Below are 24,514 nucleotides of genomic sequence, written 5' to 3' on the forward strand. Positions count from 1 at the left end.
TCGCGTGGAATAATTTTGAACCTGTTCAAAAATGTTCAATAATCAAATAACATTCTTATTAACCCTTTAGAACGTGCGCGGTCATTGAAAAAGTATGGTTATGCAGATCATTACAGCTATATTTGAGCTACATATTAAACAAGATACATTTTTATTGCAGATTATTAGTAAAACAATGTTCCACATCCAGAGACATCCTCGTATGTATGAACTTCAACAAACAATAATGAAATAGAAGAGCAGTGGTAGTGACAACTCGGCCACGTAATATGCTGAAGACAATTTAATTAACTACGTTCAAATAACTATGGTGAACCAAGCTGCTCTCCACGAAATAAGTCAAATATGTACTGTTGCTACTACTGACATCCGTATCATGTGTAGTTTTGTATTCCCCGCATTCCATATTAGTTGAAGCGACAGAAGCATATGTATTTTGTTCGTTCAAATTTGAAGTTGAACTAGTTGGAACAAAATGTGAGAAGGCGTCGGTATTATGCTCGCAGTGTGTTGCAGCGGTTCGATCCCAAACAGACGAACAGAGAGAAAATTTTCTTCAAAATTTTCTCTCATATTTGCTTTTTTGTTCACGTCGTAAACTTGAACGAACTGCGACGCCGTTTCGTTGCAAGGTTTGTTGCATCGCTTCGTGTTCTACATGTAGACGGGCAGAGACAAAAAAGCACGTGTTTTGATGCAAGAGTCTCTTTTTGTGAATTGGAATGATACAAACAACCAAACGTCTGAATACAAAAAGGAAAGCTACATATTTGCCTATGTTTCAAATGTGTGGACTGGTTCAGAAAATAAATTGAACATAGCTATTGCAATAGCTCTTTTTTCTGCCAACCAGTGCAACTATATTTTTGAACACAAGATCAAAATATAATCTTCATTAGTTTGCCTACCTGTGCAATGAACAGGTTGAACAGGCCGACCAGACGCTAGAGCCCAATTGATTGGTAAAACACCACTATTGAGAATTTACTTTTGGGAAAATCTTTTTTCCTGTGCGAAAAAGGGAAAAAGAATTGTTTTTCACTTAATTCATTCTAAAAGAGACATATTTGAGCTTGAGCTTGAGCTTGATTGACTGCTCGTAGTTGCTACTCCATTATGACCAGATCAGCTGTTCTTGCAAAGGGAACCAACAGATGTTTGCTTGGGACTAGCACACATCTTCAATGTACAAGTACTGGTGATCTCATTTGTTAGGTCATACTGGCGCCTGCCACGTCAGAATGCAAGTCAATATAGGGAAGGGGGAGGAAATGATGATGCAATCACTCGCCCACTGCAAGCCGAATATACCTCTGCACTTGCCACGAGTTCATGCGGAATTTGTTGGAATTTCTGGATTAGGTTGAAGAGGCAGAGGTCCGTCTTGGTTAACGAGCTGCCAATGTGTTAGATAGGAGAAGGTAACAGATGGAATTTCTAATTGGATGTAGGAAACGAGCTCTATAGTTCATTTCCAATTCTAGCAGATTACTGATAGAATACTCAAGTTGAAGGTATAGGAATAGTAATGGAAACGGTATGGAAGTCCATTTCCAGTTCTAGCGATTGCTAGAACATGAGAAATAAAGAGAAAGATACAAAGTAGGAGAATGGAACGGACCTGGGATTGATCTCCTGCGTATGAGGCAGAAGCAGTAGCCTTATGACTACCAAGCCCGCTTTGAAACAAGAGAGATCACGCACTGAACTGATTAATTTTATTACCGGCCGCGCAATGCAGAACACAATAATTCGGCCGACCGCGCGATCGTTCTGCTGTTCGAAACATGATAGAACACGCACTAACCTCTTCATTCTAAAGAAGACATATTTATTGATAAAGTATCTTTATTACTGTGTTTCAGGATTTCCGTTGAAATCCAAAGCATTGCTCGTTGAAATAGAATTTTTGAACCTAGAAGGATCAAGGTTAAAAGCCTATTATTCTTCCATTTACTTCCACTATTCACTTTTATGTATCAACAAGCAGATACGTATTTCGTTTCCTACTTGGAAACTTCTTCAGTGTTTGTTATCGTTTGTAGTCGATAACAAACACTGAAGAAGTCTCCAAGTAGGAAACGAAATACGTATCTGCTTGTTGATACATAAAAGTGAATAGTGGAAGTAAATGGAAGAATAATAGTCTTTTAACCTTGTAGCATTTCCCCTAAGACGCTCTAAAATAATTAATCACTAGAAGGATCGTTTGACAGAAAGACATTTGGCCGAAAGCCAAATGTTGTTTGGCCAAATATGGCATTTGACCGAACAAACCATTTAGCCGAAGCCCATCTAGCCTAAAGTTATTTCGCCGAAAATGTCATTTAGTCGAAAGGAACATACTGTCGAAAATGTCGTTCGGCCGAACAGTTCCTTTGGCTGAAAAAATCCGTTGGCCGATAAGCTCAATTGGCCGAAATGGTCGTTTCACAAAAAAGGCAATTTGGCCGAAACGGACATTTTGCCTAAAGCGTCGGAGTGTTTGTAGAAAGGCAAGGATGTTATTGATAAACTACTAAATGATCGAAGGCAAATTACCAAATGATCGATAACATCCTTGTAGAAATATCATTTTCAGCTAAAAGATCTATTCGGCGAAACGACATTTTCGCCCACACGATTATTTCGACCAAACGGTAGTTTCAGCCTACAGGGTTGCTAGGGCAAACAACTTTGTTGATCAAATTACATTATCGGTCCAACCATTTTCGACCCAGCAACCGTTTCGAACAAACGTTTACATAATTACGCCAAATGGAATTCGGCTTACCGTGTTATTCGGCCAAGCGACATTCGAGTGACTTTCGACCAAACGACAGGAAGGGTCATTTAGCCGAAAGGTGTTTGGCCAAATAAATCATTAGACCCATCTGGCCGAAAATGTCATTTAACGAAATGAATATACGCCCGAAAATATCGTTTAGTCATTTGGTCGAAAAAGTCGTTTGGCCAAATAGGTTATTTGACTTAAAATGCTGTTAGCCGAAAAGGTCATTTGGCCGAAATGGACATCTGGCTGAATGGCCATTTATTCGTATGAACCATTCGGCCAAAAGGCCCTTTTTGTCAAACGACCATTAAGACCAACCGGCATTTTCGGCCTGTTGACTCATTCGGTCAAACGATCATTTCGGCCAACAACCTGTTAGAGACAACGGTTTTTAAGCCGATTTACGCTTTGGCGAAACGAAATTTTTGGTCAAACCGTTCTTCATTTATAACCGTTTCGCACGAAATTTCTTTCTGTCAAATGATTTTTAGCCAAACGACCCTTTCTCATGATTTAAAGTAATTTTCTGAGGAATTTCCTTTGAGCAAAACAAAGAATGTCCCGTTGAAATCCAAAGAATCTCGTTCAATATTCCGGAAAACAAAACAGCTTTTGGTAAAAATTTAAATATTCTATGTTTAAATTCAGAAAAAGTTTGGTGGAAATTCCGGAAAATTCCTCGTGGAAATTTTGAAAAGTTTTCTATACACGCAATAGAATCTTGTACGATTGAAACAGCTGTTTCGTTTGTTGCATCAAACAATGAGGGCATTGTTGTTTCAATCTTCAAATTTGTTGTTTTAGCACTGATTCACTGCTTTATTCAAACGAACTTCATTGTTTTTTTCAATCTTGCATCGTATGAGATACGGTGGATAACTCTCATTATGAAGCTAATTCGATTCTGTTCTAATCACTTTTTCCTTTTTTGCTGAAATCATTATATTGTCAATAAAGTAGTTTCGCAGAAATTTCGTAAGTACAAACAACTATGAATATTGTTGATCTGATATATTATCTGCAGAGTTCGTATTTTTCGTTTCGGCGAGACAAAAGCAAGCGAATTTTGGGCCGAAGGAGAATCTTTTTTGACAGTCTGTTGCGAGAAACATCTTTTACTCGCTCTTTTTTCCTTAGAGCAGGCCTGAAAAATAAACGAAAATCTACTTGATGATTTTCTGTGTATATTTCGAAAATTTTGAACATTTCTCGAGTATTTTTCTGAAGTTTTTTCAATACTAATTTTCCTTGTGAATTCTAAAGAGCTTCCCTTGAAAACTCCAAAGAATTCTCGGAACTTTAAAGTAGTTCCAGTGAAAAATTCGAAAATCATTTCCAAATGAATATTTTTGAAAAACTTAGTGAATTTTGTGAAGAAGTTCCTCAGACTTTTTCCGTGAAATTCTAAAGATTTTTCAGTAAATAACTTGAACAGCTGCATGTTGTGAAGACTTACGGTTATTGACGATAACCACCTCCGTCTTATGTTGAGCGACCTCAGACCTCTCGCACTCATCCAGTCCGCCACAATGCTTCGGGAATTGACTCCCCGTAGACCTCTAGGGTTACATCGTCAGCAAAGCCGACGATCTTCACACCACGAGAGAACTTTAACTTCAGAATCACGTCATACATTAGGTTCCATAGTACCGGGCGCCCAGGATTGACCCTTGCGGGACTACTGCGGTAATAGGTACGCTTTTCTGACCAGCATCGGCCTCGTAAGGCAGCACACGGTTCTGGAAGTAGCTTTCCAAGATCCGGTACAGTCCCACCAGCAAGACTGTTCGGCCACATTAAGAGTTGACATAAAGTCAATGTCAGTTCTTGGTGTGATGCGGCTTTATGCTTACCGTGTACTTACGAATGAATGGTTAGGGAGGTCTAAAAAAAACCTAACCGCTAACGGAACTTGTGAAGCACCAGGGCACCCTTCACAGTATTGAGCCTTACCTGCGCTAACCGCTTAGTTGACTTTTTTCTTCACTGAAATAATCGGCTACTCTTATTCAATCTCAACTTGAGGTTAAATAAGGGTGGCATTATGAGCATGTTTTTATTTAGATTTTCAACAAATTGTCACCTACGACGAATTTCGCGCCAACTCGACCAGCGATTGGCAGCACCATCTCAGAATCGAATGAAACTGGGTGGGCATAAAGATATGGTATTTCTAAGCCACTCTGCATACTTAGTTTCTCAAAAATTGTCAAAAGTAACATTTGATGAGGGCCTAATTTTTTTCCATGGATTTTTTATAAATCGATGTAATTTAAAAATGACAAGACCTACAAAAAAGTGTTGTATGGCGGACTGTCGTGAAATTCCCAGAAGTTTTTTGGAAAAATATCCAAAAAATAAAATACCGATTTTTACACTGAAAAAAAAAAAGTTTTAAAAATTAAAATCGATATTACAAAAAAAAACCTCATCTCAGAAATCGATGAAATTTTTTCTGCAGAAAAGTAATTAAATTATCTAACTTTTCTGGGAATAAAGTTCCTGTGACATATTTAAGGAAAAAAAGTTTTTCTAACAAAAACTTTTTTCATGTCCATATTGAGTGAAAAATTATCAGCGTGTTTTATGCCTACAGCGCCAATTATAGGTTCAGCAGCCTATCATCAACCAACGACACATTTTGGAAATATAAAAATTTGTTTAGGAAGCAATTTAGCATAATCTGACATTAATGTGGACCAACATTTGAACAGGGCGTATATTTTCCTAGATTGCTTATATTTCTTGTCAGATAAACATTTTGATTCCAAACGATAAAGCTTGGTATGTAATTTCACTAGGGGGATCTCCGGCAAACGCACATTTAAAGAATAATAAATTTTCCGCATTTAAAAAAAAAATCAATTTTATTTGTTACTACATTGTCACTACATTCTTATAAGCACTATGCAGCACCGTAGTAAATGTAACTAGATAAGTACCTAGTTAAATTATTATACCTACTCATAGTATAAATAGTGTAAGCTGCGATCATTTTCTTTAAGTCGAGTCAAGTACGAGACACTGAAGACGACCTTACTGTTGAGGTCGAAATACGTATCTGTCAAGATACAATTAAGTGGTGGAATTCAATGGGATTGTATAAACTCGTCTTATGACAAGTGAAGACATTCCACTAAAAAGCTCAAAATAATTTTCTTATCTTATTTCTACTTATTTAATGAGTATTCAATTAATTTGTAAACTTAGTCGAACAATTCAAAGACTTTTGGGTCTTCATCTGAGTTGGAATATTTTTAGCCAGGATTTTATTATGAGCGATTGGTATAAAAGAATGAAGCTTTTGTGTGCCAACTATAGTTTTTGCTTTTTTGAAAAGTTCATCAAATTCTTGTTGAGTACCGTCGTCGGGGGTGACAATGGGTCAAATGGGGTGAGAATGGTCCACTGTTTCAACAACTTAGAATGCTTGTAGAATGGATGTACCTGTGGACAAGAAGACAAAAATATATGAGACCTTTTTGAACGATTTTGCTCTACGCCCTCCATGCTCGTGGTGAGAGCGATGAGCCATTCTCACCCCCAGACCCATTGCCACCCCCGATGGCGGTATTGATCATTTGTGATATAACAGAAATGTAATATAGTGATATTTTTGTTTGATTGAAAACGTGCCCATTCGCCCATTCGTACAACTCCCGAGGAGTCTTGATAGTATTTCCATAATCTTTGGCAAGAGTTGCTCGTTTTGCCATTCGTTTGAGAGTGCCACCAATAGCTTCGCAAGGGCCTTTTCCGTGCGATGTTGTAAAAAAGTGCCATTCTGCTTCAAAGCGATGTTTTGAATTTAAATTACACAGACTTGCAAAGTTCCTTTTATTTTTATAATGTACTGCAGCCAGACACAAAAGTAATTTTTGTAAAACCAATAGACTGTTTCAAAAAGTCAATTAATTTTGAAATGAATAAGTGAACAGCTTTTGTGGCATGGGTCATTACTTCTGATTAATAAAGCTAACGTTTTCTAATTAACCGTATCTTTAAAAGTAAACTTCGAATGGATGTATTGTTGCCTGGAATTATTCCAACCTTGAGCAGCATTTTGGATAATGAATGAATAATTTTCAGAGAAATCTAACAGTACAAGTGTATTGCTGTTTGCAAATAATGTCATAAGTTATAAGTTTATCAATTTTTTCAATAAAATACGATACGAAATCATCTACTCTACAGGCTTTATAACGGTTTCTAAATTACACCGTTCAGTGGTTAGCCTTTGCTGAAAAACAACATCTTCTTTTCCACTATTACAATTAAATATCACTTCAGTTTTGTTTCGGCAACATTGCCCGTTTTCAAAGTAATTATTTTTTTGTAATTGTTTTTATGCTACTTCGATACAAAAAGTCAAATAAAAAATAACCCCTTTTCAAATGTTGGTCCACAATTATGTTAGATTATGCTAAATTGCTTCCCAAACAAATTTTTATACGTCCAAAATATGTCGTTGGTTGATGATAGGCTGCTGAACCTATAATTGGCGCTGTAGGCATAAAACACGCTGATAATTTTTCACTCATAATGGACATGAAAAAAGTTTTTGTTAGAAAAACTTTTTTTCCTTGAATATGTCACAGGAACATTATTCCCAGAAAAGTTAGATAATTGTGAACCCGGTTTTTGCTGCTTTCAGTAAAGAAAATGCAAACTCTCGATCAATGCCGCGTGCATGTGTGCTTGTGACCAACGCAATTATTGCTGCACTTATCTCTGAACTAACAACCAGAGATGTATGTGCTGTCACAATTGATGCAACTGGCGGAACCCCCGTCAGGAAATACGGCTCCAGCTTAATGGAATACTTAAGTAGTACCGAACTTAGTTTACTTAACATAGGCAATTGCCAACCTTTATGGTATCTAATAGAGCAGAGGTGTTAGACATAACCCTTTGCTCGAATAGAATCAATCACGAGCAGGGTTCGGATTTCTCACTCACTCACGCGACAACTGATCACTCCACCATGCATTTTATCCGGATAAATTACAGTGCGATAAACTCCGGCACAAGCGATGGTGCGAAAAATTGTTATCCTTCTTCCCATGCTTCGCGAAAATCAAATGCCGCTTGCTTTGCCACTCCAAGCTGATTGAATCTAACGAAGCGCCACGATAAGCAAAAGGTTTAATACAGGAGTTTTTCCGTCCGCTTTCAAACAATTCATGTGGTGGTGTGGTTTTAGTGGGCACTCTGAACATTTTAAAATTGTTTTGGGTTCGAATCCCGTTGCGGTCCTAAATTTTTGTAAATATGCTTGTAAAATTTATCCGATGAGGCGACGAGAAGGAAAATTTGTGGATTAAAATTAAATTATCCGGCGATCTGGCGCTCACGAATTTATCACCCGCCATTCTATCCGGATAAAAATGTTGTGTGAGAATACTTCCTCACAGGGGACCATGAAAAATCACACTCCGCTAAATGGATTAATCGCAGGTTTTTATTCATATGAGTGAGAATTCCGAAGCCTGATCACGAGTTGACGAATTGGCATGTGTCAGATGAGGAATCGATATCTGATCATCGCTACATCTACTTTGATCATTTGAATGATACTTCGCAGACCTTGCGTTTTAGAAATCCTCGTTCAACAAACTGGAATCTTTACACAGAGTTGCTCTCTACCAAATTTCATAGATTTCTACCTTCTATAGAAACACCTACCGACTTGGATGATGCAGTTGATACTACAACGTTGCACATCGTGGAAGCTTTCGAAGAAGCTTGCCCCTTGCGTTCTGTGAAAACCTCAAGAGGAACCCCGTGGTGCAATTCCGATTTGGCTAAGCTAGGGAAGCAGTGTAGAAGGAGTTGGAACAGACGCCATTCAGCAGGGACGGATTCTTTCAAGTTGGCTCGCAAAGCTTACAAGAAGGCTCTACGATCTGCTGAACGATCCGGCTGGAAAAACCTTTGTGCAAATGTTTACAATTTGAGTGAAGCCAGGCGATAGAATAAAATTCTTGCGAGATCCAAGTTGGCGAAATTTGCAAGCCAAATGGCGACTACACTTCTTCTGATGAAGAATCGTTAGAGTACTTATTTGGTACGCACTTCCCTGGATGTGTCGATATAACATCTTCGGATGATTCTGATGTCTTTTTAAACTTTTTACAATCGTCGATTGGGCCCTCCTTAGCCGTGCGGTAAGACGCGCGGCTACAAAGCAAGACCATGCTGAGGGTGGCTGGGTTCGATTCCCGGTGCCGGTCTAGGCAATTTTCGGATTGGAAATTATCTCGACTTCCCTGGGCATAAAAGTATCATCGTGTTAGCCTCATGATATACGAATGCAAAAATGGTAACTTGGCTTAGAAACCTCGCAGTTAATAACTGTGGAAGTGCTCAATGAACACTAAGCTGCGAGGCGGCACTGTCCCAGTGTGGGGATGTAATGCCAATAAGAAGAAGAAGAAGACAATCGTCGATGGTGACCATTTTCAGAAAAATAATTACTTCAGTGACTCTTGGTGGTAGAATTCCCCAGAATTGGAAGAAGAAGAAATTCTCCAAATTTCCTGGAAGAGAAACAATCCAGAATTCTTGGAAAATGAGTTTCAAGAATTCTGGGAAAATAAATTTCACATAACTCCTCTGGAAAGGATTTCCTGGATTGGTACCAGTTAAGCAGGAGGGTGTTTTTATACTATTCCTAGCGTTTTGACGTAGGACTTACGTCTTTCTTTACTATACTGGGTGTCATTTAGATTTTTGGAAATCGAGAGCGTTACGCTGGAAGGGAAGATTTTGAACGCTACTAGCGCCTTTATCTTTCGATGGATTTTTAAGATTTATATATCAATCGACTCGGACATTCTCCACCATTTTGCCTATTTCATTGAAACTTAAGATTATTAACGATAAGCTATTGAAAATTTCAATTCTTGTTAAAACCAGTGAAAATTTCATATGTAACCAATCCCGTGCATTCCTAACACAGACATCAGAATGCGGTATGTCACGGGTCTTCGGGTGCACCGGAAGATTTTCTTTGTGCATAGAAGAAGCAGTGCCTGCCGTGTGCGAGTCATTACAATCAAGGATGTTATCGATCATTTAGTAATCTGCGTTCGATCATTTAGTAGTTTGTCAATAACTCATTCCAGAGGCTGAACTTCAAAATGTGCTGTATGTTCGACTTTTAGTGCGAAGGTTTTTCTACAACTCTCCTTAACAGGTCGATGTTCGAATTCCACTGCTAAAGGAGTTACGGTGCTAGTTGCTATACTTATACTAAATGATAACCAAATATGCAATCATTTAGTCTAAGTTACTGCTACTAGCGCTATAGCTCCGTTATTAGTGAAATTCAAACAACGAACTGTTAGGCAGAGTTGTAGATAAACCTTTGCACTAGAAGTCCACCATACAACACATTTTGAAATTTAGCCTCTGGAATGAGTTATTGAAAAACTACTAAATGATCAAAGGCAGATTACTAAATGATCGATAACATCCTTGATTACAATTTGTGACAGCAGCGCGAACTGACTTGCTTTTTGCTCGCGCATTTTTTGTTTCGTTCGTTCGTTCGCTGTGTTTAAAGGCTTCCCCAGACCTAAGCGATTTCATCGCCGCGACGGCGACAACTAGTCGCCGCGATTCTATCGTTGGGAAGCTGCAGGCAATGTTCTATTTACGCTTCCATACCAACGGCGACAGAATCGCTGTCGCCAAGCGATAGAATCGCGGCGCGACTGTCGCGTCGCGTGTTTTTGGGGGAACCTTAACTACACAGCATGCAGTCGCTAGCGGTAGAAGTGCCGGTGGGTCTGCGAATATGCATCAAAGAAGTGGGCGCATTTTTTGTCATTCTGTGCTTGATGATGGTCGGATGCAGTGTTGTCGGTTGCGATTGATGCAATTGCCCATATCATCGTTCGGAGTCAAGGATGTTATCGATCATTTAGTAATTTGCGTTCGATCATTTAGTAGTTTGTCAATAACTCATTCCAGAAGCTGAATATCAAAATAAGTTGTATGGTGGACTTCTAGTGCGAAGGTTTTTCTACAACTTTGCCAAATGGTTCGTTGTTTGAATTTCACTAGTAACGGAGTTATAGCGCTAGTTTCAGTAACTTAGACTAAATGGTAACAAAATTCCAATCATTGTTTTTCATTTTCTGAGAAATTGTATTATTAAATTTTATGTAGACTCGCAGTTTGGAATCAGAACACTGAATAATTTTTTGTGAATGTATTAGCAGTACCTTTTCAGCAGTAAGCACGCATTTTAGCAAAAAGAAGCAACGAAATTGGTGTTGTATTTCTTTGTTTGGAAAACGGGATAGTTCCCCCAAAATAGCACATTTTGCCCAAAATTTTATAAATAGAATTTTTAAACTTCAAATAGGGGGAAAGACGGCTTTGGCAGGTTTTGTTCTATTATTGGCAGGGGGGTTTTTGTCGACCAAATTTTATGAAATTTGACCACAATATTCTTTGATATTCAAAGAATGTTTAGGCCAAATTTGAGCCTAGTCAGTCATAAAAAACCCCCTGCCAATAATAGAACAAAACCTGCCGAAGCCGTCATTCCCCCTACTATCATCAATAAGAAATCTATAAATGCCCTACATTTGCTTGAGTAAATAAGGGCTTAAAAGTTAGAAACAAAGCAATTCTAATTATGTATTTAATTATTAGTTTTATTTCCAGAAGTTTTGAATAAACAAATTGCTAATAATTCATGGAAGTTGTCGTTTCCAATATCAATAATCAAACTCCAAAGATCCAAAAGCTAGAAGTTAAATGTAAATACGCTACGTTTATACAAGTCCTACGTCTACTCGCGGTTATGTTGAAATCATTACCCATTGCTCGTTTTACATCATTTCCAATAAATTTTCCATACGAATTTTGAAGAATTTTCTTATGCATTTTTTGATTAATTTCTCGCGGAGATTTCGGAAAATTTCGTCAATAATTTCGAATGGTTTCATGTGGCAGTTTCTAGTCTATTCTAGTCTAGTCTAGACTAGACTAGATGAGTTTCATGCGGCAGTTTCGAAGAATTTCTCATAGAAATTACGATGAGTTTTCAAATTCCAAAGAATGTCTCATATGTAGAAATTCCTAAGAACTTTTTACGGTAATTTCAAACCATGGATATTCCGAAGAAGTATATTACAAGGGAATTTAAATGAATTACTTACGGCAACTCGGGAAAAAAATGTTGTGGCAAAAAGAATTTTCCGAAAAAAAAAGATTTTCCGAGTGAATTCTGAACAGTTTTCCGTAAAAACTCCAACGAATTCTCCTCAAATTTGCGTATATCTTGACTAACTCGAATTGAGAAAGGTATTTCTTAATCAACCATAAATAATATTTTTTTAAATAATTAAAAAATAACGTAATCTCTAAGTTCTATGAAAAAATAAGCAGCACAAGCAGCTATATTCCTATGAGTACCACCTCTATTCTGGGGTTTCCAGTAGCATTGCGAGCAAAGGCGTAGGATTGCCAATCCGGAGATGGCGAGTTCGATTCTCGGTCCGGTCTGGGATATTTTCGGGTTGGAAACTTTCTCGACACCCTGGGCTTTAGTGTATCCATTGTACTTGCCACACAAGATACATACTCATGCAATGGCGAGCATAGAAAAGCTTTAAATTGTTAACTACGCAAATGCCCTTGTATGCGTAGAAACGAAACTTTAGAACAAATCTGATTTGTTCGAATCGTTTCCTCATTTGATTGTCCTAGACTAAACAACAATAAGCATCAACTACTGTCGTTTGAAGCGCGGTCGTACGTAAAGCAAGAATACGAGTGTACATCAAGACTTTCCCTGCTTTTTGCAAAAAGATGCGACAGACGGGATTGGCGCTGTATTGCATATATTGTGTTCAGTGAAATGAAAATGGGAACAGTTCCCCTAAACCAAATTGAGCAAAAATATATCAGTGAAAAAACTTTATCCAATCAGTAAATAGTTAGTTATTCGCTGTTAGTAAATCAAAAATTGAATATACATTACATGTACTGCCGTGAATCGCATATTTGTCTCATATGAATAGGAAACCCAGCAAAGATGGGACAGATATGCGATTCACGGCAGTATTTTGCCGTGGGCATTGCAATTTTTAATTGGCTTTCATTTCAGAAATAAGAAAGAAGCAACTAAAATGACGATTAGAATGGAGAGTTATCACAAACGAGCGACAAGTGGGGAATTACATATCGTTTGGATTGACGTTCACGATACATACGCAAGCCACTGTCGTTACTTGCCTCTATGTTGTTCGGCATTTGGCGGTCGAGTGTAAATAAATATGATTCTGTTATCAACTTGCCCGCTCTAACTTCCTTATTTTCCAATCAGAATCGATAAACACCAAGGCGAGAAGAACAACCAAAAGCGGATCGCTTCAAAAAGATCCATCTGCCGCAACGCAAAAGCAGAACAAGAACGATTTTAGAACCCCATTCTCCCGGTCCGCATAAGCATTAGCTGCTAGGCACTCACCCGTTCGCCGTGTAGTCCTTGCTTCCTTCGTGAAGAACGGCGGCGCACACAACGAACTAATGCTGCTGTTATCCAACCAAAAAAATGCTCCCCGTCCTTTACAGCAGCGGACGGATGCCAATGCACTAAATACTATACTTTTGAAACCAACAGTTTTCAATTGTTAACTCGGTTCGTCCCCCGGTTGATGCAAGTTCCGAGGCGACTTCCTTTTGCTGGATAAGGATTCTGCCGTCGGCGACCGCACAGAAGATCCTACGCAGACGACCGGATCACACACACAGGCACCCTTGTTTTTGCACCAATTTACTGCTCTGCAGCAATAAAAATCCACCCAAAAATTCTTGTTTCAGAACACTTGGGACGCGCCCTCAGCAGCTACTACGACGGAATTGATTCTGACACACAAAAACTCGCGACGCGTCACACCGAAATCCGGGAAAATCCTTCCGATTTCCGCTTATCGAATCAAGCCACCAATTTTCACTTTGTTGAAACACAGAAACCACTGAGAATGAAAAAAATAACACACTCCGACGTTGTTTTCACCCCGAATCAGACAGTCACTCAGCCACCGCATCCAGCCTGCTACTGGCTGGCCGACGGATCGAACGGAGCTCCTTTTACAGCTTCTAGTTAGAACGGCTAGAGCACTCGTTTCTCTTTCCACTAGCAACAGAGCCGCCGCGCGCACAGAGAACGGTGGGCAGAACAAAACTTGCCTTCGCGAACACTGATGACGACTACTGCGGAAGAAAACCGTCCACCTCCGGTGCTGTCTCGGGAACGAATGTTTTTGTATTCTAGCGGGCTCGGGCCGGCAGAAACGCGACATCCAAAGTTGATACCGTGCTGGGGCGAAACCCGTACTCTTGAATGGATTTTGATAAGGACGTTAAAAAATTAAAAATTTGCTCAGAAACTTATCATCTAGGTATTACGTGGAAAGAACTTTAAAATAACTAATAAAAGCAGAACTATGCGCATTTTTGTCACTTACGGTATTCGAAATCCCATTCAAGCCACTCACAACAAAACACGAGAGCGTTCTTCTCCCTTTAGTTCGCTCTTCCAGGCGCTCATGCTAGAATGCAATTTTGATGCAGCTGCACTCGCGGCGCCGCATCCGATAAACAAAACTGTCACACTGGTCGTTGTTGCTGTCTCTGTCGGAGTTGAGGCTGGCGCTGCAAACGAACGACAGAGTGCGAAAGATTTTTGTTTTGTTTTGCGGTGAGTCAGTGAGTGCCAGCCGAACGGAACTGTCACTCCCGGCGGGCTGCATCGCAGAAAGGGCGTGATTATTTTTATGCAATTAGAACTGTGGGACAAATAAATAAAAATGAACGATAAAAGCTCAAAGATGCAGAACATGATCGGGTTGTACGCAAAAGTGACGTACACGTAAAAAAATAACCTTATATGTTATGGCAAAAAACCATTCGAAAATACTTATACCCTTCATTATGCCACCTAATGAATGATCCCATATCAAAAAGCTAATAACATTCATAAGTTAATGAAAAGTATAAGTTTCCGAATGTATGTGACTAATGCGATGTATAAGTTTTTTCTTATACATGTCATTAAGCGCCTGCTTTGGCAAAAAAGTATTAGAAATATTAATAATAAACAACATTAAATTTTTTTACGTGTAGGTCTACGTATGTTTCCGATAGACGAATCCAAGTAAAAATAAGAAGAAGACATACGACGATGTTAACTTTGACAGATCCTACAGCACAGCATAGGAAGATCATTTTAAAATGCTTATAATAAATTCTAGACAAAATGTAATTAAAATCTGATTGATGTATGGTACGGAAAAAGTTCCGAACTGTATGATAGACACATTTTTGGAAAATATACAAAAAATTGAGATAAGCTTCTAAATATGTAATTCAGAACTTTTTCCGTATCGTACCGGCAGGAACGTCCTTCACAAGGTCGATTTCGTTAGCGTAATTACAACACATTGCTGTAATTTTATTGTTTGATTAATTTTAGTTGCACAGAACAAGTTTTCCATTCGTATACGAATTGTAAATATCAAGCTCTATCTGGAATAAGGGCGAATGTCGCAATAGAGAATTCTTTTCGCCGACTTCCCCTCTTTTAAATTAAAGTGACAAGCAGATAATTTCTTTGCGGTTTCTCCTCTCAGAACGAAAGAAAACAATGAAAACTTGCATTCTGTGGTAATAAACTACGATGAAATCTTCTTCTTGTCACTTTTATTTAAAAGAGGGGAAGTCGACGAAGAGAATCCTCTCTTGCGACATTCGCCCTTTTACCAGATAGAGCTTGATATACTTACAAAAACCGGTTTGCATGTGTTTAAGGACAATTCAATCGTACTCTGTGTCTTATAGGGAGTGAGTGCTAGTAATGGACCCCGTGCGTATAAAGGACCCCCTGAACAAAAACCGAAAGTTTACGTTTGAATCTACGATTTCCTGTTAACTTCCATAGGATGAAGTTGCTTCACTTATCAGGGTAGTAGTTCCATGCAATTGTTTTGCACTGGGAGACTGAAATTTAGTTATATTAACTAATTTATGAATGTAAACGCGCTAGAGGGTCCATTTCTAGCACAGAAGGGGGGGTTCATAATAGGCAACAGGAACATGTGGAAATGGAACATGTAAATCAAATGGGGGGACCATAATTCGTATGTAAACAAACTCGATGTTGCGTATTATGGACCCGGGGTTGGCCATAATAGGCAACCTGGCTACATAATTATAAAATACATATTTTAGTAGTAAAAATGAATGTTTTACCAAGCGTTATGTACGAAACGCGATGCTGATACCTGTTGCTTGTCATCTATTGCTGCAGAATGGCAATTGGTCATGAGTTTTACTCTAGCGAAGCGATTGAAGTAAGTTTCCGTCCTTAAGGGGTCCATTACTAGCACTCACTCCCTAATTGAATCATTTGTTTGAGAAACTGCATAAGTCCATTTTACACTATTTCGAGAAAACAACAAAAAACTGTTTTTGAACAAATTTGCACCGAATCTTTCGATTTCTTCGATACAGATCAATAGTTTTTGGCAAAACTCAGCACCCTGAGGCACTTTCAGTGCAAAAAAGGTAAGCAGTACTCCACAATTGCTCTTCAAAGTACGTGGACATATGTAGTTTCTCAAACAAACGAGAAAATTTTCATACATTCCTGAACAAAAATTTTTTTTTCGTAGTTTTTGCCAGAATACGTATTTTTGGACGAGGATTCAGAATATATAAAAACCTCATTTTGGCCAAAAATGTTACATATGCAGTTTCTCAAACAAACGGTTCAATTGTTTATTTATGTTAAAGATTTTCTGTTTGCCGTTAATCGTCCGTCTCCCGCACAGTAGGTGTGTTTGTTCCACTACTGTTGCTAACTGTGAGTTTAAGTTTGAATCGTATCAGTATGAACGTTTGTGATAATTTGTTGAATGTAATTAGTCAATTAGGTCGCCGCGAGCCCGAGGTAGATGTTTGTTCGATTGTAGCCGGAAGGAAAACTAGATTGTAAGTGGATTTGTATAGTTTGTAAATGTTAATTCTAATACTGTAAATATATTTTAGTTGAGTATCGTTTGGAGCAACATACTTTGAAATCGTTTTTCATTCACTCCCGGAGGGCGTGAACATAAGCTCAAAATCTACCTGCCGTAGTATGACGACATACAAATACCCGTGCTGCGATCAAGGCGAGGACTACGATGCCAGTGTCCTGTGCGATAAGTGTCGTGAATGGTACCATTTCGAATGTGTGGGCGTCGACGACAGTGTGGACGAAGTCGTCTGGTACTGTGGAACCTGCCTAGGCGAGGATTGTTCCATCCGTGCTTCATTGGGTGCCCCCGGCAAGACCGCCATTTCTCCAATGGTATTCGCACATCGCAGTCGAACAGAGGGTAATGTGCTAGCGACCGGCAAGTCAAACGAGACGAGATCGTCAAGAAGACAGATTACTAGGGAACTAGCGCAGGAAGACGACACTGAAAGTGATGAAGAAGGTGATAATATCATCCAAGTAGAGAAACAGGGACAGTCTAGAATAAGCGAGAAGCACGTAACCAATGAAGAAGAAGGAGATTATAATAAAGATAGCAATAAGGGATTGTTACGTGCTTTAATAGAGACACTCGATCGGTATCGTAATACTGTCAAGCGCTCCGAGTCGGTTCCGATGAAAGAACCCAGTCGCGTTCGGGAAAAAGTGAAGAAAAGTTCAAGTGTGCCGTCGGCGGAGTCGACAAAAACTCAAGCTTTTAGAGAACTACGAGAACTGGAAGAATGGAATCGACTGGAGGAGCTCGAGGAAGAGAATCAGCGCAAAATCCTGGAACTGGAGCGGAGGAGAATTGCTCGTAAGAAGAAGGTGATCGAGAAAAGGTCGGAATTGAGGAAGATTATCGAGGTGGAAGAGAAGGTCGGCGATTTCGTTTTGAACGAGGAGGATTTCCCAGATTTGAAATGCTGCGGAAGCTGAAGTGGAGAGGTGGCGACCGGAAGAGAAACTTTCGAGGAATGTACGGCCGTTCGAGCAACAGAGCAATACAAGGCCACCAAAGTTGCAGCCGTCAACGATGCTGTCGTCCAAGGATAGATGTCCAAGGGAAATTCCAGTGGTTCCTAACGTTAGACTGACGTGGCCCACCTTCGAGAATGAAGTCAACTTTCGGTCTTCGTTTCGGGATGATGGTAGGCGGGGCCTTCGCGATTGCAGATAGCTTCGAGACAGGTGTTCCCAAGGCGTCTGCCACGGTTCAATGGTGCCGCTGAAGATTGGCCAATGTTTATCAGCGCATACGACCAAGTGAATGTGTCCTGCGGATTTACCAACGCTGAAAACCTGGTACGCCTACAGGAAGCATTGGAAGGGAAGGCATTAGATACGGTCCGAAATCGACTTCTTCTTCCGGAGAATGTACCATCAATAATGGAGAAGTTGAAGGAACGATTCGGAAACCCAGAGGTGCTTTCAACAAGGCTGGCGAAACGGATTCAACAACTGGAGGGACCCAAGGTTGAGAGTTTGGAATCGGTAACTGAATTCGGGAGCGCTGTGGAGGAGTTTACTCAACACCTGAAAGCAGCTGACCTCACGGATCACTTGAAGAATCCCATCTTGATGCAAAGCTTGGTCCAAACGACGAGTCCACACAGTCGACTTGGAAACCTTTGGCGACTTCATGGAATGTTTGTTTGAAAAGGCTTTGGAAGCAACATTTGAGAAGGCGGAATTGAGCGAGTGTTCCAGAAAGCGGGAGAAATCAAGAACAAAGGCTTTCGTAAACTCCACGGACGCAAAAACCCGTAAACTCGTCGAGAAAAAGTCGCAGAACGTACAAGCCCAAAATATGAACTGCTGCGTTTGTCATAAAGCAGGGCATTTCGGAAGAAATTGCCAGGAGCTACTGAGACAGACTGTTGGGGAACGGTGGCAGACAGTGAAAAGGCTGAACCTATGTCCGCTCTGCCTGTACGACCACGGAGATCGCTCATGTCGGATAAGGATGCAGTGCAAGGTAGATGGATGCCAAGAAAAGCATAAGAGGCATTCCACGGGGGCATGTCAGTCGATCCTGAGCGACCATTTCGAAAATATTTGAAACTCTGCACAGTTTTTCAATTTCATCTAAATCGTCATTTTTCGATATCAAATCTTCATATTGAGTCACGACTAACTTTTCAAAAGGGTGTATGTGAAAATGGTTCAAAAATATTTAAAAAGCTGCACAGCAAAAACGGAATGTTCGATTGTTATGATTTTTTCAGCAAAGTTAGACAACTAAATGGTGATTCTTAAGAAGATGTGCACAGTAAAAAAAAAATTTTTTTGCCTTTAAAAATATCATTTTTGTCACAAAACCTCAAATATCTCAAAACCCTATCTTTTTTCGAACGTAATTTTTTTAGGGAAAACGGTCCATTATATTAGCTATCTACCATAAAAATTTGGTGATGGTAAACTAATAAACAAAAAAGTTATGACATTTCAAACATTTCACAATTTTCACATTTAGTAAAAAAAAAATTTTTTCTGTGTAAGTTATTTCGAGAATTGCAGTTTGATGCAAATTTTCACGAAAAAGCAAAAAAATTACTACTACTAAGGTTGTTAAAGATCTTATAGTAATTTTTTTCTTCAGTCAAGCAAATGACACCAAACTAGTCAGTAAAAACTTGAAAGTGATTTTGTTTATTGAAATATTACGAACAACATGAGTAGCCGCTTTCTCAACTGTTGTAGGCCGTTTGATGGAAAAAAGTGTTCAAAAGAGTTACGAAATCTCACCGAAAGCACCTTAGATAAACTGAAAGCGACTGGTTATGCTCCAATGTCCACATTGAATACAAATTTACGCATTTGCACGTCCTGCCGTCTAAAGGTTGACAAAAGAGAAATCTGTATATCATCGGTTGAGCAGAGCGCAGGAAGTTCGAAAACGACAGCAACTGAGGAATTGCCAGATGTATCGACAACAACTGAGGAATTACCAGAAGTATTAAGTGCTGAGAGCCTTGCCACCGTACCATCAGCGAAATCTGTTTCAACAAATCAATCGGAAGATGAGTGTATCCAAAAGGTCAACATCGAACGCTTTAACGAGGGCATAGCTGGGATAAAAGTGACTCCGATTAAATGGAGTAAGATGGACTACGTTTATTACCCGGAGAAAAATACCGTGAAATAAACGAAGCTGTACGAAGAAACCTCTTCAAATTAGGACCTGATGATGTGGAAAATACAGACTACGATGAGGTAATTATAAATATGAAGGAAAGGTTCTCGAATGCAGCCACGACAAGGAAAGAAAAATTATTGATTTTGTCGATGCTGCCAAGTTCGTGGTCTATTCAGGATGCCATTGATGAGTTCAAAACCAATAGAAATACAGTAAAAGAGGCAAAACAATTGAAGAATAACTGTCTTTCAACCAAAAAATACTAGGTCTAGTACTGCATTAACAGATGAGACAAAAGAAATAGTAGTTCAATATTTTGAAGATGATGAAGTAAGTCGAGCTATGCCTGGTCAAAAAGATTATGTATCAGTAAAAAAGATGGAAAGCGTCAAGCAATCCAAAAACGATTAATGATGACGATTTTGAAAGAAGCGTACACACGCTTCAAGGAAATTCACGATAATATTAAAATAGGTTTTTCCTCATTTGCAAGCCTTCGGCCAAGGCAATGTAAGCTTCTTTCCAATTCAGGAACACATAATGTGTGTGTGCACAACCCATGAGAATATTAATCTTATTTTACATAGTTTGAAAAGAATCAATTTAACAAAGGATATTAAAATGTTAACTGGTAGTCTTTTGTGTGAAAATACAACATCAAATTGCTATCTACGATCTTGTTCGGATTGTCCAGATTCTTCATCATTGGAAAATACTTTATTCGCTGAGTTTGAAGAAAAATATAACGCTCTTCTCCACGGGCGTCCTGGAGGATCGCCGCGAGTACAAGCACAGTGCAACAGTCATCTCCGGTCTGAGCGAGCAGTATTGTTTAGAATTGTTCCAGTAACGTTGTATAACGGCAAGAGAAGGGTCAGTGCGATTGCATTCATTGACGAAGGGTCGTCAATTACCATGGTGGACAACGAGCTAGCGGAAGCGCTGGGCGCAGATGGTCCAGTAGAACCGTTGCAGATGAGCTGGACGAACGGTGTACAACGTACGGAGCATCAGTCAAAGAAGGTGTTACTGGAAATATCCGCTCGAAACTCGTTGAATCGGTACGAGTTGTTGGAGGCTCACACCGTGCATAGGTTGGATCTCCCTGCTCAGAAGTTGGATGCTAGGAAGCTAGTTCAGGAGTTTGCACACCTCGAGCACATCGATATCGATCCTTACGAGAAAGCTGCTCCGAAGATCTTGTTGGGAATCGATAATCTCCACCTCATCGCCCCGCTAGACTCCCGAGTAGGAAAGCCTGGAGAGCCTGTCGCTGTTCTGTGCAAGCTTGGATGGACGGTGTATGTACAAACGTACAAACGTCGTAGGCAACGTACATTTCCTGGGACACCATCGATGCGGTTGTGAGGAATGCAGCCAGGCAGATAAAAGGTTGGACGACGCGATAAAACAGCATTATCAGCTCGAAGAGGTCGGAGTATCGCCAATACGCCTTGCATCGAAAGAGGATCGACGAGCTCGTGAAATATTGGAGAAGCCAACCCGGAGGGTAGCCCAGAGATTCGAGACTGGACTCAAGAGTGGTATTTGCCACTGAACTACGTGGTCAATCCGAAGAAACCTGGAAAGGTGCGCTTGGTCAGGGATGCGGCTGCGAGGGAGCAAGGAGTGTCATTGAATGATAAGTTGCTGAAAGGGCCGGACATGGATGGTTTCCGTGAGAGACGAATCGCGTTCGGAGGTGACATAAGGGAAATGTTTCACCAGGTACTAGTACGTCCGGATGATCGGCAGGCACGGCGGTTCCTTTTCCCAGGTCCAAATGGGGAAGTGGAAATCTTCGTGATGGACGTCGTGATTTCCGGATCGAATTGCTCACCCTGTTCTTCACAATTTGTGAAAAATCTGAACGCTCAAGAACACGCTTATTAGTTTCCTGAAGCGGCGGATGCTATCATCCGTAAGCATTACGTCGATGATTACTTCGATAGCACGGATACTGAAGCTGAAGCAGTGAGAAGAGCTACCGATGTGCGGAATTTACATGCCAGAGGGGGTTTCGAGATCAGGAACTGGGTCAGTAACTCGAAGGAAGTTTTGTGGCAGCTCGGAGAGGCGGATAGCACGGTGAAGTCGCTAGAAGTGGACAAGGGTAGTCAAACGGAGATCCAGAAGAAGATGCATTCTCCTTCTCCACGGAGATTCGGGACGATCAGCAGCCATATATTCGAGAAGGTGCCTGGCCTACGAAAAGGATCGCGTTGAGAGGCATAGCTAGCATGTTTGATACCAAACAGTTTCTTGCTCCATTGTTGATTCACGGGAGGATCATAATGCAGGATCTGTGGCGTAGCGGAATCGGCAGAGACGAAAGGCTGAAAGAAGAACACTACAAGCGGTGGCAGCACTGGACAAAGTTGTTCTATCTTATTGACGGAATACGAGTTCCTCGATGTTATCTCGGAGTATTGGATTAGAAGGCATACGAAGGGGTGCAACTTCACGTTTTCACAGATGCTGGAGATGCAGCGTATGGGTGCGTCGCCTACTTTAGATTCGACTACGGCGAAGTCATTCACTGCGCATTCGTCGAAGCGAAGGCAAAGATGGTACCGTTGCAGTACTTGTCCACTCCGAGGAAGGAGTTGGAAGCTGCGGTCCTGGGTGCACGATTGGTCAATTCGATTTGCGAAAGCCATTTTTTTCGGTGAAGAGAAGATTCCTGTGGTGTGACTCCGATAGGGTGGTTTCCTGGATGAAGTCCGACCAACGAAGGTACAAACCCTTTGTCGCCCACCGGATAGGAGAGATAGTCAGCATCACAAATCCAGAAGAGTGGCATTGGGTGGGAACGAAATGTAATCCTGCCGATGACCTGACAAATTGGGGCAAGGGAACGGAGATCAAATCGGAGAGCCGATGGTACCGTGGACCTGATTTCCTATACCGAGGAGAAGAAGAGTGGCCGAAGCAGGATCGTCTGCGAGTTGAAGTAGCCGAAGAGCTCCGAGCGAGCGTGCTACTACACCATATTGTGTTGCCCGATAGCCTGATCGAGAGGATGTGCCATATCTCGCGTTGGCCAGTGATGGTACGAACGGTTGCTACGGTATTCCGTTTCATTTCGAATTGCCGTCGCCGTATACAGAAGAAGCCAATTGAAGCTCTATGGAGGAGTAGCAAGCGATCCGGAGTACGAGTGTTCCCGAGTGTTGAAGTGCCGTTACAACAGAAAGAATATCTGGCGGCGGAGAACCTTCTGTGGAAAGCTGTGCAAGCGGACCAGTTCGCCGATGAAGTGAAGACCTTGTGGAGGAATAAGGAGCTGTCGAAATCACAAGCAATACCGCTCGAAAGATCAAGTGCGTTGTATCGTCTGGCACCGTTCCTGGATGAGGACGGAGTTATTCGCATGGAAGGTAGGACCGAAGCAGCGGAGTATGCACCGTTCGACGTCAGGTTCCCGATCGTTCTACCAAGGGACCATGCAGTGACGACGAGGTTGCTGGAGCACTACCATCGAGAGTATGGCCACAGCAGCAGGGAGAGTGTTGTGAACGAAGTTCGGCAGCGGTTCTACATACCCAGGCTGCGGGTACAAATCGACAAGGTTATGCGAGCATGTACTTGGTGCAGCATTCGGAAGGCGAAGCCATCTGTGCCGCGAATGGCACCCCTGCCGAGGCAGCGCTTAGCAGCGAGGGTCGATCCGTTTGCCTACGTAGGTATCGACTACTTCGGGCCGCTGGAAGTGTCCATTGGGCGAAGGAAGGAGAAAAGGTGGGTAGCACTTTTTACGTGTATGACAACGCGTGCGGTACATCTGGAGGTGACGTACAGCCTTACGACGGAGTCGTGTAAAATGGCGATCAGGAGGTTTGTGAAGCGACGCGGGAGTCCATCCGAAATCTTCTCCGACAATGGCACGAATTTCGTGGGAGCCAATCAAGACCTGATGAGAGAGCTGAATGCGGGATGTGCAGAAACATTTACCAGTGCGAAGACCAGGTGGACGTTCAATCCTCCCTCAGCACCACACATGGGCGGAGCATGGGAAAGAATGGTCCGCTCGGTGAAGGAGGCAATGAAGGCGTTCTTCGATGGCAGAAAGCTGACGGACGAAATATTGCACACCGTGCTGATTGAAGAGGAGAATCTGGTGAACTCTCGTCCCCTCACATACGTATCCACGAACGTGAAGGAGGACCAAGAAGCTTTGACGCCGAATCACTTCTTGCGCCGGTGTCCGGTTGCTGAGTGCTTGCCGCCGAGGAACTCGGTGGAGCTAGCTGATACGCTGCGGTGCAGCTATAACCGAGCGCAGTTCTTGGCGCACAAATTTTGGGACCGTTGGCAGAAGGAGTACTTGCCCACATTGAACAGATCGAAATGGATGGTCGACCAACGTCCAGTTGTGGTTGGAGACCTAGTGTTCGTTGCTGACGGCGAAAAGCGGAACGTTTGGGAACGAGGTATGGTGAAGGAGGTGTTCACGGGAAGTGACGGCCGAATCCGATCGGCGCCCGTGCAAACCTCAAAGGGAGAAAAGGTCCGGCCAGTGGCGAAGCTGGCTATCTTGGAGCTGAATTGTGAGGAGTAA

General features: G+C 41.2%; 2 protein-coding genes and 1 long non-coding RNA gene across 4 annotated transcripts in view; 2 read left to right on the forward strand and 1 right to left on the reverse strand.

Moving 5' to 3' along the window:
• The window catches only part of LOC134205803 (double-stranded RNA-specific editase Adar), a 209,953-nt gene extending 195,900 nt beyond the window's left edge, over positions 1-14,053 (reverse strand). For both annotated transcript variants that reach the window (XM_062681399.1, XM_062681398.1), the window contains exon 1: positions 13,263-14,053. The gene's annotated coding sequence lies outside the window, so the exon portion shown is untranslated. The remainder of the gene's footprint in view (positions 1-13,262) is intronic.
• Positions 14,054-16,590: 2,537 nt separating this feature from the next.
• Positions 16,591-17,158, forward strand: LOC134205807 (uncharacterized). The gene is made up of 3 exons (XR_009978204.1): positions 16,591-16,658; positions 16,721-16,786; positions 16,844-17,158. It is a non-coding gene; the product is annotated as an uncharacterized LOC134205807 (long non-coding RNA).
• Positions 17,159-22,669: 5,511 nt separating this feature from the next.
• LOC134207023 (uncharacterized) lies at positions 22,670-24,514 on the forward strand. The gene has a single exon (XM_062682763.1). The coding sequence runs from the start codon at positions 22,670-22,672 to the stop codon at positions 24,512-24,514; it is 1,845 nt and encodes a 614-aa protein (XP_062538747.1).

Source organism: Armigeres subalbatus, chromosome 1 (assembly GCF_024139115.2).
Source record: "Armigeres subalbatus isolate Guangzhou_Male chromosome 1, GZ_Asu_2, whole genome shotgun sequence".
In the NCBI taxonomy this organism is placed as follows: Eukaryota; Metazoa; Arthropoda; class Insecta; order Diptera; family Culicidae; genus Armigeres; species Armigeres subalbatus.

Bases quoted from the DNA above. Each gene is read 5' to 3' on its own strand.
- LOC134207023 (XM_062682763.1), top strand. From the start codon at position 22,670: ATGAAGTCCGACCAACGAAGGTACAAACCCTTTGTCGCCCACCGGATA.